The sequence below is a fragment of the Helobdella robusta genome (genome assembly GCF_000326865.2).
Source record: "Helobdella robusta unplaced genomic scaffold HELROscaffold_49, whole genome shotgun sequence".
NCBI lineage: Eukaryota > Metazoa > Annelida > Clitellata > Rhynchobdellida > Glossiphoniidae > Helobdella > Helobdella robusta.
In genome coordinates, this window is record NW_008705246.1 from 249612 (window position 1) to 263924 (window position 14313).

The 14313-nt window shown below is 32.4% G+C and overlaps 2 protein-coding genes across 2 annotated transcripts; one reads left to right on the plus strand and one right to left on the minus strand.

Moving 5' to 3' along the window:
• Positions 1-561: 561 nt before the first annotated feature.
• Positions 562-5383, minus strand: HELRODRAFT_86050 (hypothetical protein; the record flags this gene model as incomplete). The annotated part of the gene is made up of 8 exons (XM_009026695.1): positions 562-685; positions 864-947; positions 1042-1196; positions 1307-1409; positions 3133-3221; positions 3802-3863; positions 4161-4219; positions 4737-5383. Coding segments are annotated over 8 exons (1323 nt in total), but the record flags the coding sequence as incomplete, so codon positions are not given.
• A 6648-nt stretch (positions 5384-12031) lies between these two features.
• HELRODRAFT_178632 (hypothetical protein) lies at positions 12032-13561 on the plus strand (the record flags this gene model as incomplete). The annotated part of the gene is made up of 3 exons (XM_009026732.1): positions 12032-12079; positions 12843-13010; positions 13400-13561. The coding sequence occupies 3 exons, from the start codon at positions 12032-12034 to the stop codon at positions 13559-13561; spliced, it is 378 nt and encodes a 125-aa protein (XP_009024980.1).
• Between the last annotated feature and the right edge of the window lie 752 nt (positions 13562-14313).

Genomic DNA, 14313 nt, shown 5'->3' on the forward strand with positions numbered 1-14313 from the left:
TTATGTTAAACAGAAAGATTTAGCGGACGGTGTTGTATCATATGAATGCGAAAAAAAGAGAAACACTAGTTCGTGCAAGGCTAAACTTAAACTTCGTGGTCATGAGCTTTTGGAACGAATGAACGTACATTCTCATGCTCCAGATCCAGCGAAAAAAAAGTTCTAACCTGTGCACAACAGTGTAAGGTATTAGCAAAAGAAACATTTGAATAAACACAACAAATCGTTGCTAGATGCGTTTCATTAATAATTGATAATGCTAAAGCTAAATTGCCGACTGTTCACCATATACGATGTAATATAAGACGCCACCGTCAAGTTGTTAGATAGGTCCAGGAGTAATTGTCCGGGGGTATTTTGCTCGGGGGGTATTTGTCCGGGTAGCAATTGTCCGGGGGGTAAATGTCCGGGGGGTATTTGTCCGGGTGGTAAATGTCCGGGGAGTATTTATCCTGTTACCCTGCTGCACATATGATGTAATGCAATTCCTGTTTATCGGTCAGGTTTTTGATAAAAATATAATTAATTGCCAATGCTACTTATATACATAAATTAATAAAATTATAATATGTGCTCTACACCCTTCACCTCTGCGTCTGGATGGTCCTTGAATGCCTCCAAAACATCATCACGTGACAACACAAAAAGTTCTGAGTATCCTACCGACCGAACATCAGCTGTTCGTCTGCAAAGTTCGTTTGATGCAACTGCTCAAGTTAAGTTAGCCAGAATACAAACAATTTTAAGTTTATTCATATAGTTTAAAAAATAATCATTTAGTTACTTTATTATTTTATCATTGTGGTGGCTGTTACCATTAATGTTCAATGCACTATACATAAAAGTAATTAATTTCTACCTACTTATTAACTCCATCAAGATTTAAAACTCCAATTTCACCAAAAAAATCGCCAGCGTTCATTTGTTTCAAAACTTCTCCAGAATCACTTTGTATAATATAATTTTTTTACAATAAAATCATTTTTATGGCTGATGAAATTGATTTTTATCTGAAAGTTGAGAAAATATTTAGAGTTGAACCTGACGACCTCGATCAGCCCGTCAGCAATGATGAACATCTCCCTGGCAACCTCACCCTTCCTGCAGATGAGATCAGCAGGCGTGAATATGAATGCTCGCATCTTCAACACCAAGTCGTGCAGAAATTCTGGCTCGCATTCTTGGAATATTGTTACCTTGAATCAAATTGAACAAAAACACTTAAAATTTCAGCTTTTATTTTCAATGTAATAATTTGCCAAATTCCTTTATGACTGTTTTAAACGGGGCGAATATTAAAACTAACTTTTTTAAGGGTTTCCAAGTTGACGTACAAAGCAAGTTCTGTTCGTAGTTTATCAGGAAGAAGGCCGAGAGAGTTCACGTCACCTCCGCCATTCATTCGACCTCTCAAATTTCAAGTATCCAGTTTGGTGATTATTACAAATAATCACATATGTGAATATCGCTATTCTAGTCAGAAGTTTATTTTTTAATAACAAATAGTTTTTTTTTATCAACATTTTGTCTCGATGCTGTCGTATCGCAAATCCTAACGACTAAAACTGACGATCCTCAAAATAAATAAAACACCACAAACTGAGATACTATTCTGATAAGTACCATATTCGGGCTGCTGATGAGACCCCGGTAGGGACGAAACACGTGTCCAGCCTGTCAAAACAAATACTATTTTTTTCTTCTTTTCACTCCTGCTCACTGCTCTTCCTGGTTTGGAGTTATCATTCATTAGCGCCACCGCAACAAATTGGTGACCCCGATGTAATCGAAGAAGCAAACAACGAGAGTGCCCACTCCAATGCGAATCTTTCTGTGGTACAACAACAGGATTGATCCCAACAATTCACCTTCATCCATCACGTTTGCCAACACACACGCGATGATCTGGTTGGGGAATTTTGTCGGATCGCAAATCCTAACGATTACAACTTACGATCCTCTCAAATAAATGAAAACACCACAAACTAAAGAAGTGATTCGTGAGGGCTTTTTAAGGAAAAAACTGCGATACTATTCTGATAGGTATTCTGGTTGCTGATGAGTCCCCGGTAGGGACGAAACACGTGTCAAGCCTATCCAAACGAGTACTATACTTTTCTTTCACTCCTGAAAGTTTGGTTGCCCAGTTGAAAGTTCGGTTGCACAGTCGAAAGTTCGGTTGCGCAACTGCTCGTCTGAACGAGAAAACAAACAGCTGGCCGATGAAGACAACAACATCCGTTGGGATATGCATGAATTATCAAAAGAAAATGATTAGAAGTAAGCATTATTTGTAAAAAGTCAAAATCTTTTTTTCTTGTTCACATATTTAATGTAATTTAATGTAACCTTTTATTCAATTTTAGAAAAAATGCATAAAAGTAAAAATAAATTGTTATGTCCGCTGGAATGGTCTAATGTCGCTATATATAATTAATTTCAATTGACTGTCATTATCTTTGTAATCTTTGCTATATTCGTTATCTTTGTAGAACTGTAAAATATTTCGATTGTAAAACTTCTGATAGTGTAGTAAGAGTAGCGGGGTTGGAGTGGAGTTGTTAGATTGTGGAGTTGCGTTGTCAATTATTGGCGATCGTGTGACATTAAGTGTATTTCTTGGTTTAGTGAATGATTCAGTGTTTCTATTACTGTTGGCATTCGAATAAACGTTCAGACAAGCCTGTGTTTAAAGAAGTTGTGCTTGTGCAACAGAAATCAATGAACCTACGGAATATCGAATAACTTGAAGTTACAACATTTATACTTTCAGTCTGTTAATGGGTCTTTGAAGCTCAAAATGGATCACTAATCTTCTGCTTCTGTTGTCAATTATTAAAGACCGGCAAATTATTTTACAATATCATTTTCAAGTTGGCATATTTACAGAATTTGAAAAATTACAAAATTATGTATGATATTTGGAGGACATTCCGTTAAAATTTATGTGTAAAGCTATTTAGTTCATTATAGTTCACTTATCCTCCTTTTTATTAGGATCATATTTTGAGTTGATTTGTGTTAGCAGCCAAAAATCTTTTCAATTAACATTATTATGTTGTGTTGCGTTATAATATATAAAACTAAACAATTTTTGAATTAACGTGACAAAGTTTGGCGACGTTTACCTACCTGCTCCAAGAATAGTCATACCATCGTTGCACTCGTTTCTGCATGTCGATTGGAACGCTATGATTTCTCATGTAAGTTTTCGCACCATCCTGCATTTATTTCAATAATTTTGTAGTGATTGATAATACATCAACGGCATGGAATGACTATAAAACGTTCCCAAATGGGAAGAAATGGTCATGAGAGGGCCAATGCGTAACATAATTCATGTTATAAACTGTTTGTTAATATGTCATCAGTGTGGAATTTATAAACTTTTCATGTAAATTTGTCACAATCAAAATATTTTCCAGCAATTGTCATTTCCATTTTCAAGTTGGTTATACAAAATTATTAAACTCTTTCGAGTTCTACGAAATATTAACATCGGCAGATTTTTACAAAATTCCTATACCTTTCCATTCGTAAACCATTTTGTTGGCATTCATTAAAAAATTGTCAATGCATTCAATTTCTGCAATCAATCAGAGAAACCCCACTCTACACAAACGCAATACTACAACACAAAAACACAGTCTTACACAACAAAAAAAAAGATTTTTTTTAAATTATTGAAATTACGTATAATTATATTATTATAATTTTGTCTAATTGAACTGTAGAAAATTTGTATTTGATTTGATAAAAAATTTTCAATATTACTGTAAAATAAATAAAAAAAGTTTATACCAAATGTTTTTCAAACTCTTGTCGACTTGCGTTTCTGTTCGTTATGACATTCCCAACCTGTCCTAGAAATATTAATCTTTAACATGTTTATAATAAATTATATAGCAATGTTGTGTTGTTGCGTGGTTGTGGTTGGTGTTGTTGAGGTTTTTACGTTGTGGTTGGTGATCATTGTTTGTCGGTTGGTAAGAGGGTTAATAATAAATTACTTGTTATGTTATTATTTATACGCATTTTGGTATGTTCCATTTAATACTATCACAAATTTTTTTAAAAATATCATCCGTGTAATTTTTATTAGTAAAATGAGAGTTAATTAAACAGTATTCTGTAGCGTATTAATTTAAAACAAAACTTACCAACTATGGTCGCGAAGACAAACACGCCAATCAAGTAACTCATTATTGTGAAAACAAACCTGCATAAAGCATTAAAAAAGATTTGCTACCTTACCATAAATGGAGAAACTCATAGATGTGATGCATGCATTTTTACAGGCATCATCATTGTTTATTCAATGTAACTTCTGCTTCACTGATCAGTCTGGTTTTTATCGCTACCGCCGTGAAATTTTGAAATAAATTTTTGGAGATTTGAAACGATAATTTTAAGCATATCATGTTTATAAAAACTTTTTGTTAAAGTATCATGTCTAAGAGTGTCAATATTTGCAAACAAAATCGATGTGTAAATTTATTTATTCATCGCTACCGTATGTAAAATTTTAACTTTTATGCAAATTTTTAAAAAGGGTGAAACTTGTTGAAAGATATCTAAAATCATAAATAAGTTTTTAAAAAAACTGCTTGCATGTTTTAATAAAAAATATGCTTTGTGAGCAAATAATATCGAATAAATATGTTAACAAATCCAAATTTATGTTAATTTTAGAATTCTATAAAATATTTGTAGAAAGAGTGAAACAAGTTACTAACTGCCAGCTGGTTTCAGGACATGGCATATCACCGATTGTTGTAAGCGTCAGTGTGGACCAGTACAATGAATGAAGATATTTTTGAGCAGCAGAATTTAAATCATCATCTTTTACTGAATATCCCCAAGAGGTTGAAAAATTTTCATGTCGTGACATTAAAAAATAAAAAGCTGCAAACCAGTGGCAACCGAGAAAAAGCACGTGACTCAAGTTTGTCACCCTCCACATGTTTGGGTATGCAGTTCTTGTTTCAACCATGTACCCAAACCTGCACAGCCGATATGCCTTGAGGAATCGAGGAAATCTCAAAATTGGATGAATGCCAGTGTAGATTTGCAGAAAGTCCAGAGGCGTGAGGGAAATAATATCAAGGTAGAAATCTTTCGAATGTGAGTAACGTCTATTTAATTTTTTGTGATCGTAGACAACTAATCCATGCTCTAAAAAACTGGTTCTGAATTGAACAAAAATGTCAAAAAAATATATTAGATCACACAAAACATCTGTTGCGATCCAGACCGCCAGGTGACTCGAGTATATTTCTGTAAATGCCTCCCTGGCAATACAGGTCCACAAGTTGTACAAGATGCTGACTGTTAATATTGATAACCACACTAGCAGAATGGTATCGTCAGGTCCAAAAATAAACTTGAATTCAGTTTTTTCTAAAAAAAAAATAAAACAAAAAATGCGGATAGTTATTAATGCGGAACTCTTAAAATGAAATTAAATTAGTTTATAAATCAAACAACTGAGTTTTTAAATCAACCAACTGAGATGTCATGTACGAACAATAGTATAATTAACATCCGATCCATAAACATTGTTATAGCAGGTGTTGATCATCTTTCATCTTTAGATTACTTTCGGACAGAGAAAATTGAAAATTATTAAAACTTGCTCATAACAAGAACAAACATGAAAAGGATCTGTTTGCTACCAAAAAAAGCTTAGCTAAAATTTTTAACGTCTTCATAAATACACACACATACTTTCACACTTAAATATATAGAGACATAGACAGACACACGAACACACTCATTTTCATTTTCTCTCTCTTCCTCTCTCTCTCAAACAAACACACACACACACACACACATATATATATATATATATTTATTTATTTATAATTTTTTATTATTTTATTATTTACAAGCACAAAAAAGTAAACATGTATTTGTATCAGCGCCTTAACTGAAATAGAATACATAATAAATAATTTTGTCAATAAATAAAATAAACAAAAAAATAAAGAAAGAAAAACTAAAAAATATCATCATTTATCAAAGTTTACCAATTGTTTTTGTTGAGCAATAAAAAAAACGATTTACATGTTAGTATATTTTTGCACATATATATTCACATATACAAACATATTTATATATAGAAAATCAAGCTTTATACACACACACACACACACACACACACACACACACACACACATGGGAAAACACTCAAGCAGCACAGATTTACACGGATCTACCTATACTTTCAAAATTAAACATACTCATACAATTATTCATGAGCAATGCAGATTAAATAGCAACATAAATAATTCAATTCAAATAAAATAAACAGATATCCATCCACCGATAAATTCATCAGTAGGTAAATTTAAATCTCATTACCCTACCTAACAAAACGCTTAATAGAGGAAGAAGTGCAGTAGGAATAATTAAATAGATTATTTAACTAATCGAACCCACTCAGACACACATTTTTATATATACACAAGAGTGGATCTAAACAATGCAGACCAGCAGACCTGGGAGCCAAAATTTTAAAAGTGTTACAATTTTTTGCAATTTGACGACTGGGGAGGAAATTATCAAAATTTTGTTACAAAAATAGATTAAGCTAGCGATGTTTTTTCTTATCACTCCCAATTTCGGTCAATTTTGTATTTAAAAAATGTGTTTTCCTGTCTAAAAACTGACTCTGGCTGCAGAAAAATTCAAACTGACGATTATAAAGAATTTCAATTTCTAGATATTTGAACAAGATGGTCAGGTTACGTTATGTAGAAAATGGTTGCTTCTTCAGTGGAGTGGGTTAATCTTTCCAGTAGGCAGATTGAATGAAACGATATTTACTTGATGATACATGCAATACGGCGCTTGCAGACCTGCCAGCTGCCGTCGTCAGCGGAATTTGTGGCGTCAGTAGTCACTATGGCGGTATTTTTCATATTATTTAGATACATCAAAATTTTTCATCTTCAAATCTCATTTAACTCGATGGAAACCACGCAAAAGTTTAAAAAATTAGATGCATGACTGCCGGACGAAAAAGGAACGCTATACAAAAGTACACGGGAGCATGGGCTGCAATCGATATTTGTGCAATCAATCCAATAAAATAGAACAGATTTATACAGCAGCGAAATAAAAATTTTCATTGCTACGAGAATAAATTAATAACAAAAACTATGACGCATCCGATAGAATGACAGGTGTTGAAATTTTCCCTATGCTATATAGATAGATAGTAAAACTTGATTTTTAAGGTTTTATTATAATTTTTAAAAAATTTACTTTTTAATGCAACTTGTTCATCTTTCATTTTACCAAAGCCGTTGCATGATTGTTCCTTTATATTATAAAAGCTCGAATTATTTTCTTTCGTCATGCCGCTTCCTTGTCGAGTTGAAAATTTTTTCAGAAATGAATCTTCTCGATCTAATGGAGGTTTTTTTAAATAATTAGAAGAAAATGCATTTGTCATTTTAACAGAATTTCTGAGTTTCATCCATTTGGAGTTGGCGTTGTCAATAAGAGCGCTTGGTTTTTCAACGTTTTGTTGTGATGCAAATAAGGCAAAATTATTTGAATTATCATACGAGTTCTTAATTTCATCGGATGAAGCCCCAGTTGGATAACTTGATTGAGCATGAAGTTTCAACTTTAAATTCGTCGCTAGCACATTTTCTTCATTTTCTTCAAGTAATAAATTGTCATTAAGAGAACAATTTTTCATGAAATACGATGAGGTTGAGTTATTTTGGTTTTCCCCATCAAAACTTTTTACGCTCAAAAGTTTTACATCATCCGCCGAGTTAATGTTTTTCTCTGAAAAAGACGAGTGAAATTTTTTTGGGTGATTGAATGACAAAAGAGACGTCGTTGATTTCAAATCAAATCTACTGAAGTAATAGGGTAGGGTGGCATCGCGAATTTCGGAAACCGTCCTATCAAATGTTGCCATGTCAAATATTCCACAGTGCTTAATGTAATGTACACGCTGTAACCATAAGCTAACGGACTCAAATTTATTATAAACAATTTTTAATAATTTGTAAAATTTATTTAATCATGTTTAATTTAAGAAAACAAAACATCAGTAATTTTTAACAATTTGTAATTTTTATAATCGTTACAATTGCACATGCGATATAGGTGAGGAGTCCTTTCTATTATGAATGATTCGAAAGGACGTATGAATCACTGCTGCATGCAATCAATAGGTATTAAATAGACATACAAGTGTTTCTTCAATGTTTCATTGTGTTGTAGCAATCATCACATTGCACCAAATACAATGTGTACAAAATTTTCCTGAACGTCTGTGCACTTCTATTGTATTTGCATGTATTTCCTATTATTTATAATAAAATGCAAATATTTAAAATGCAACCGAAGGCGCTTGGCAACAATGTTTCATTTTTGCGTGTTCTTATTCAGTTGAAATATTAAAAATTAGTCCAATAAAATTTAATGGCGAGAGTGTGTGCAAACTAGTATGATGTTTAAAATGTCGGAGATTATGAAGATTAGGTAATTAAAGCTTATTTAATGATTGATGGATGACTTCAGCATATTTCAATTTTTTGACTACTAGGAAGCCAGTACAAATTGAAGTTGAGCTAAAAGTGTAATATGGCATATTAAGAACAAATTCAGCTAGTTTGTTTTGAAGACATTGGAGGGAAATGATTTTGAGGGATGTATCAATTAAAAAAAAGTTACAGTAGTTAATACAAGAGAAAACAAGACAGTGATCTAGGATAGAAACCTAATCAACAAAGAGATAGCGACAAACCTGACGAATCGACCAAATGATAAAGTTACAAGATTTTATTGTAGAAAACATTTGAGAGCTAAAAAGGGAAGAATAAAAAGTAAAGCCTAAGAGTTTGATACTATTTAAAATTGGCAGAGAGGAGCCAGCAACCTTGACAGATGACGAAGAAGAAGTTGTTGACGGTTGTCAAGAACATTTGTCAATCAGTCGTCTGGTGTTAATCTTCAATAACAGCTGTGCAAGCGTTTAAATTATTAAATTGTGGTGTAATAGTAGATTGAGAAATAATAGTAGAAAGGCAAGTGTCATCAGTGATGAAAAAATGCAAAATTTAGAAATAAGGTAAGAAATGGGATTAAGTAGTAAATTAATGGGATAGTAGTAAAGTAATGGGAAATTAAGTAGTAAAAGGGTGTTCAAGAACAGTGCCTTGAAGAACATCCGCCGTCAAGAAAAAATGAAAAAAAAAAAGTAAGTTCGATATATTGGGATTGATTGGGTAGGTATGACACAAATTAAAACAATAAAAAGCAGAGTTCATGATGCCAAATTCTGATTCAGGTTTGTCAAATAAGATTTGATGGTTGATAGCGCAAATGCGGCAAATAGGTCCAGACTAAACAACACCGAGCAGTTTAGGTTTTGCATATGTTTGTCAGACTGTCATCTATGCAAAGAAGAGCTGCTTCAGTAAAAAATCTGGCCTATAGGCAGACTGAAAAGAAATGAATTTAGGAGAATGAGTGATGTGTTGAGGAATTTGATTTAGTGCCAAACGTTTTAAAAGCATAGAAAAAGTTAAAAGATTTAAACTTGAGTAATTGTTTGAAAAATAGTAAAGTCAAGTTTGGGCTTTTTTAATAGTAAAAAAATTTAAGAAAAGGAAGAAAAGGTTGGAAATTTTGGCAAACAGAGGAACAAAAATATGACCAAAATGTTTAAGAAGTGGGATCGATAAAGCATCAAGAAGAAAGTTTTATTAGGTAAGAGGAAATGAGTTCTGTGATGTAAGCAACAGTCGCAGATAGAAAAAATGCAAAAGTAATGCTAGAATGGGATCTGCTAACGAAAAAGAAGAAAGGTGTGAGGAACCAATAGAAGCTGATATAGATTGATGAATAGCATCTATCTTTGGTTTTAGATGTTCAGCAAAAAATTAACAAAGGTCTTACATTCGTCTGAAAAAAGTGGTTGAGAATGAGTAATGAAAAAGATTTGGAAGCGAGAGCCAGAGTTGACAATGGTTATTGAATGAATTAGGCTCATTTTTAATTAAATCTGTTTTTGACTTTATAATTAACACCGTTGCTGCTTCTTTGGCAACTCTAAATTTTGCTCTAATTTCAGTAACGACACATTTCAGTGAGACGGCGATGACAATTTTTTTTGCTTCAACTGCATCAATTGAAAGCCGAATGTAAGCTGTATCAAAATGATGTACAATTTTTTGGTGCATATTTGTCAAGAAAATTGTCAATTGAGTTTAATGTGGTCAATACTGGAGTGTCACCACCAAGATCGTTCGATAGCTCGATATCAGGACATTGCAGAGGCAGATTGGATTTTTTTCAAAAAATAGCAAGTTAAGTTTGCGGTAATTTCGACGTCGACTGATGATGATAGGTGGTAATGGCTTGGCCAGCGATGCGTTGAAAGCAGGGCTTCGAACTGTAATTTTTTTCGTTCCGGTTTTCGGTTTCGGTTCGACTAACAAAATACATTTCGGTTCAGTTCCGGTTTTCGTTCCAGATAAAATTTCGGTTCGGTTCCGGTTCGGTTCAGTTCCGGTTATCGGTTCAGTTCCGGGAAACGTTTTTGCCCATCAAAGTTATTAAATTTTGTAAATGGTCATCACAATCCTACTGGCGCAAATTTGTAAAGCAAAGTAAAGAACACTTATAAAATGATATAAAATTATTGATAAGAAGTAACAAATAATTCTGAATGCAATAATCACGAAACTTAGCGAAAAAAAATTAATTATCTTCCAGACAAGAAATGAAAAGTGAATTTCTTTGACATTACGTGGTGGAACGCGCTAATAAATTTGCGGGCAAATATATTTAATTAATTATATTTAATTGCGTTTTTGTAAATGTTGCCGGTATCGCGTGTATCAGATATTCTAGTTATTGACATATCATTGTTAATTAAATTTTAACTCATTAAGAAACTATTAGTCATGAATTTTTTAAGTTTCTAAATATACAAAAAAATGTGTTCAAATATTTTTTTAGCCAGCAAATGGAAACAAAGTATAAGAATGCATAACATTTTTCAGAAAACAAAAGTATATATTTATATACAATGACTAAAACAGATGAAAAAAAGATAGAAGATTACAAATGATCAAAGATATTATACAAACATTGAAAAATAACAGACTTTTGAAAAATTATTTATAGAAGTGCTCGTTATAAAAAATATATTAACGGCTTCGAACCGGAACGTTATTTTTTTCGTCCCGGTTTTCGGTTTCGTTCCGGTTTTTAAAAAATATTTCGGTTCAGTTCCGAGTTTCGTTCCGGCTAAAATATCGGTTTTTTCCGGTTTTCGGTTTCGGTTCTGTTCCGGTTCGAAGCTCTGGTTGAAAGTGATAAGACAATGATCCAAAAAGATATCACAGACTGTTGCGTTGTTGATGATATTGCGATAGCATGCTGAATAACCTGAAGGCAATAAGCTATGCTGTACAGCATTTGGAGCTTTTAACAATTTTGAATTGGGATGGGACTACCCATAATATTCTTCCCATTATACAAATTTGTTGGAAGCAAAGTTAACGTTTTACATCTATTGTGTTCTATCTAGAGTATTTTCTTTGACAGATAAATATTGATAGGCAGTGAATGATTATAAATGCAAATCTTTCAAGTACTCTTAGTTCAATTCCTAACATACAACTCACAGCAGAGCATCAATATCAAACAGAATAAGGTCATTTATGATTCGAGAATCTATTTTTGGAATTTATCTATTTATATAATAATTGAATTTCCCTGATTGTGACAAAATGCTGAAAAGCTTTAAAATTATGATCTCGCATCAATATTTATCAATAATTTTGTTTTTAATAAAAACTGCCCTGTTTACAAATTTTATCACGGCACGTATCGTTTGTTGCAAGATATAAACATAATATTAAATTTTTGAAACAAAACAAAACTCTTTATTGATATTTTTATTAGTAACATCTAGAAAATCATATTTTATTGTGTCAAATAAAAGGATCCATTGATGCTATCAGATGAAGCATGCAAGCAGTTACAGGAAAAAATGAATTGCAATTTTTTGGAGTTAGTGGATACAGGCGGTCATTCTAAGGTATATTTGATGATAACATGAGCCACAAATTAAAATCTATTTAAAACATCGACCAATTGATGAAACTGTTAGAAGATTTAAATTACTATAACAGGAGATTAGGCTCAAATAAACTTAGAATCAGTGCTTAAGTGAACGTTATAATGTTAATCCTAAGCCATATTAAATTAACTCTAGCTGTTAGGATAAGAATAGAATAATTAAAATAACTTACTAATTAACATGGTAAAATATCATGATTGTTCAACTAATATAAATTTTCCTGCAATCAATTTTAATGTCGTTCTGATTATCATATGATGGTAAAACAGTCGTAACGACTTCACGATCAAATACTTCAGTAGAATTTATGATTGAATACAACATTCTAAGCTTCTTTTTGAGTATTCTCATATATTTGGCATCTTGCTTTGCCTTGGTTAGAAATCTAGCGTAATTTTTTGTTGTAAACCTTAACTATTTAAATTTGAGCAATTTATTTGAAATTAGAAATAACAATTGTGAGCGAAACATAATCATGTTCATATCTCCCCAACGACAGAAAATTTTTAATTTAAGTTGTGCCTTTTTACCTGTACATGACTAGAAGAAAGGAAATTAAGCAAAAATGGTAGTGGTGTAAACTTTTTCAAAAACCTCAAGCTCCACGCCACAGAAAATTTTTTAGTTACGCCAGCGAATAGAGATTTAAATTACAATTTATTCAGTCTTAATGTTCAGTGCATCCAGAATTTTGATGAATGCGATCACACTCGACACTTAGGTTTATTCCTGCACCTCCCCGCGCGGCAACCGAAAATTCGCCCTGAAGATTATGCAGTGGAATGAAGGCAGAAGAAAGTTGATAGAGCGTGAAATAGAAATTCTCAAGATACTTTCCGTTTACAGGCACAACTTTGTTGCGTCATTTGTAGATTCACTAATATTAACGGTATGAAACATTTTTCAGATTTTCAGTTAACAATGGAAGAATCAAATTTTAGATAATTTTCAATTAACTTTCACAAAACTATTTTCAATTCAAGAATTGTATGTACTTTTTTTTATTTTGTATATAAACCAAAAATTATTTTAAAAATTTATTTGGTATTCGTAAACAAAGCGCCGTTGAATTCTTTCAGTGCTTTAAAATTTTATTTCAAATCCAGACTTATATAGAATAGAATATATTGTGTTCAACACATAGAAATTAAAAAAAATAACATTCAAGATAGGAAATAGGAATGACAACACCAAAGTATTTAACTGTTAACAAATACTTGTCGGAGAGCAGCTTAACGGAAAGTTGTTTATAAATATCAATATATTTTTAATAATCAGGAAAGTACGATCTGTCTGGTCTTCCATTTTGTCTCGGGTCCCACTTTGCGTCAGAAGCTGCACACACAAGAAACATTTTCGGAAGAAGAGGCTTGTTTCCATAGCGCTTGCATGCTTCTGGCTCTCAAATTTCTCAAACAACTCCATATTATTCATGGGTAAACTCACATTTCACTTTAACCAAGACCACATTAATGATTTTTTAAATAATTTAAACATTTTGAATGTCAGTAAACTGTAAATAAATAAATCTCTGTTAATTAATTTTTCGTTATAGCCTAATGGCTATTGATAATTGATAAACTTAATTCTAAAAAATTTCTATGAATAATTTTCTCCCCAACAAACATTAAATGTAACTTAGACATTATAGTTACCTACATGTTAACCGATCAAAACCTATTTGATTCGAAATGACATGGTGTGCTTTGAAACCGTTAAGGTCAACCTTTGAAAATAAAAAAATGTCGGTAAGTTTTCGGGTCAGGTAACATTAATGTCGTTTCATAGTGTCCGATTATATAAATTACCGTTTACAGTACCTACACTTTTATATAATGACGTTTAATAATTTTATAACTAAAAATGTGTTATTAAGAAAATTATTTAACAGTATTAATTGTTATATACATGCCGTTACATCTGGTTTTAATGATGAGATAGGCAATCGCCTCGCACCTGAGAAAGTGGGTCTTCTGCGAGGACTTAGCGTGTCCACCAAGCGTTCTTCACTTGTGATTGGCATTATGCAAGAACTTCTTCCACGCACAACACGTTAAACTCCGTTCTGAACTGCAAAACAAGACTGAGTAGTTCACGCTGTATTGTGGTGTGGTGTAGACGCTGAAGAGGAAAAAAACGGGATCTCTAGTTGGTCTATAGACAATAGACGGTCTAAGAATAAATTGCGCAAC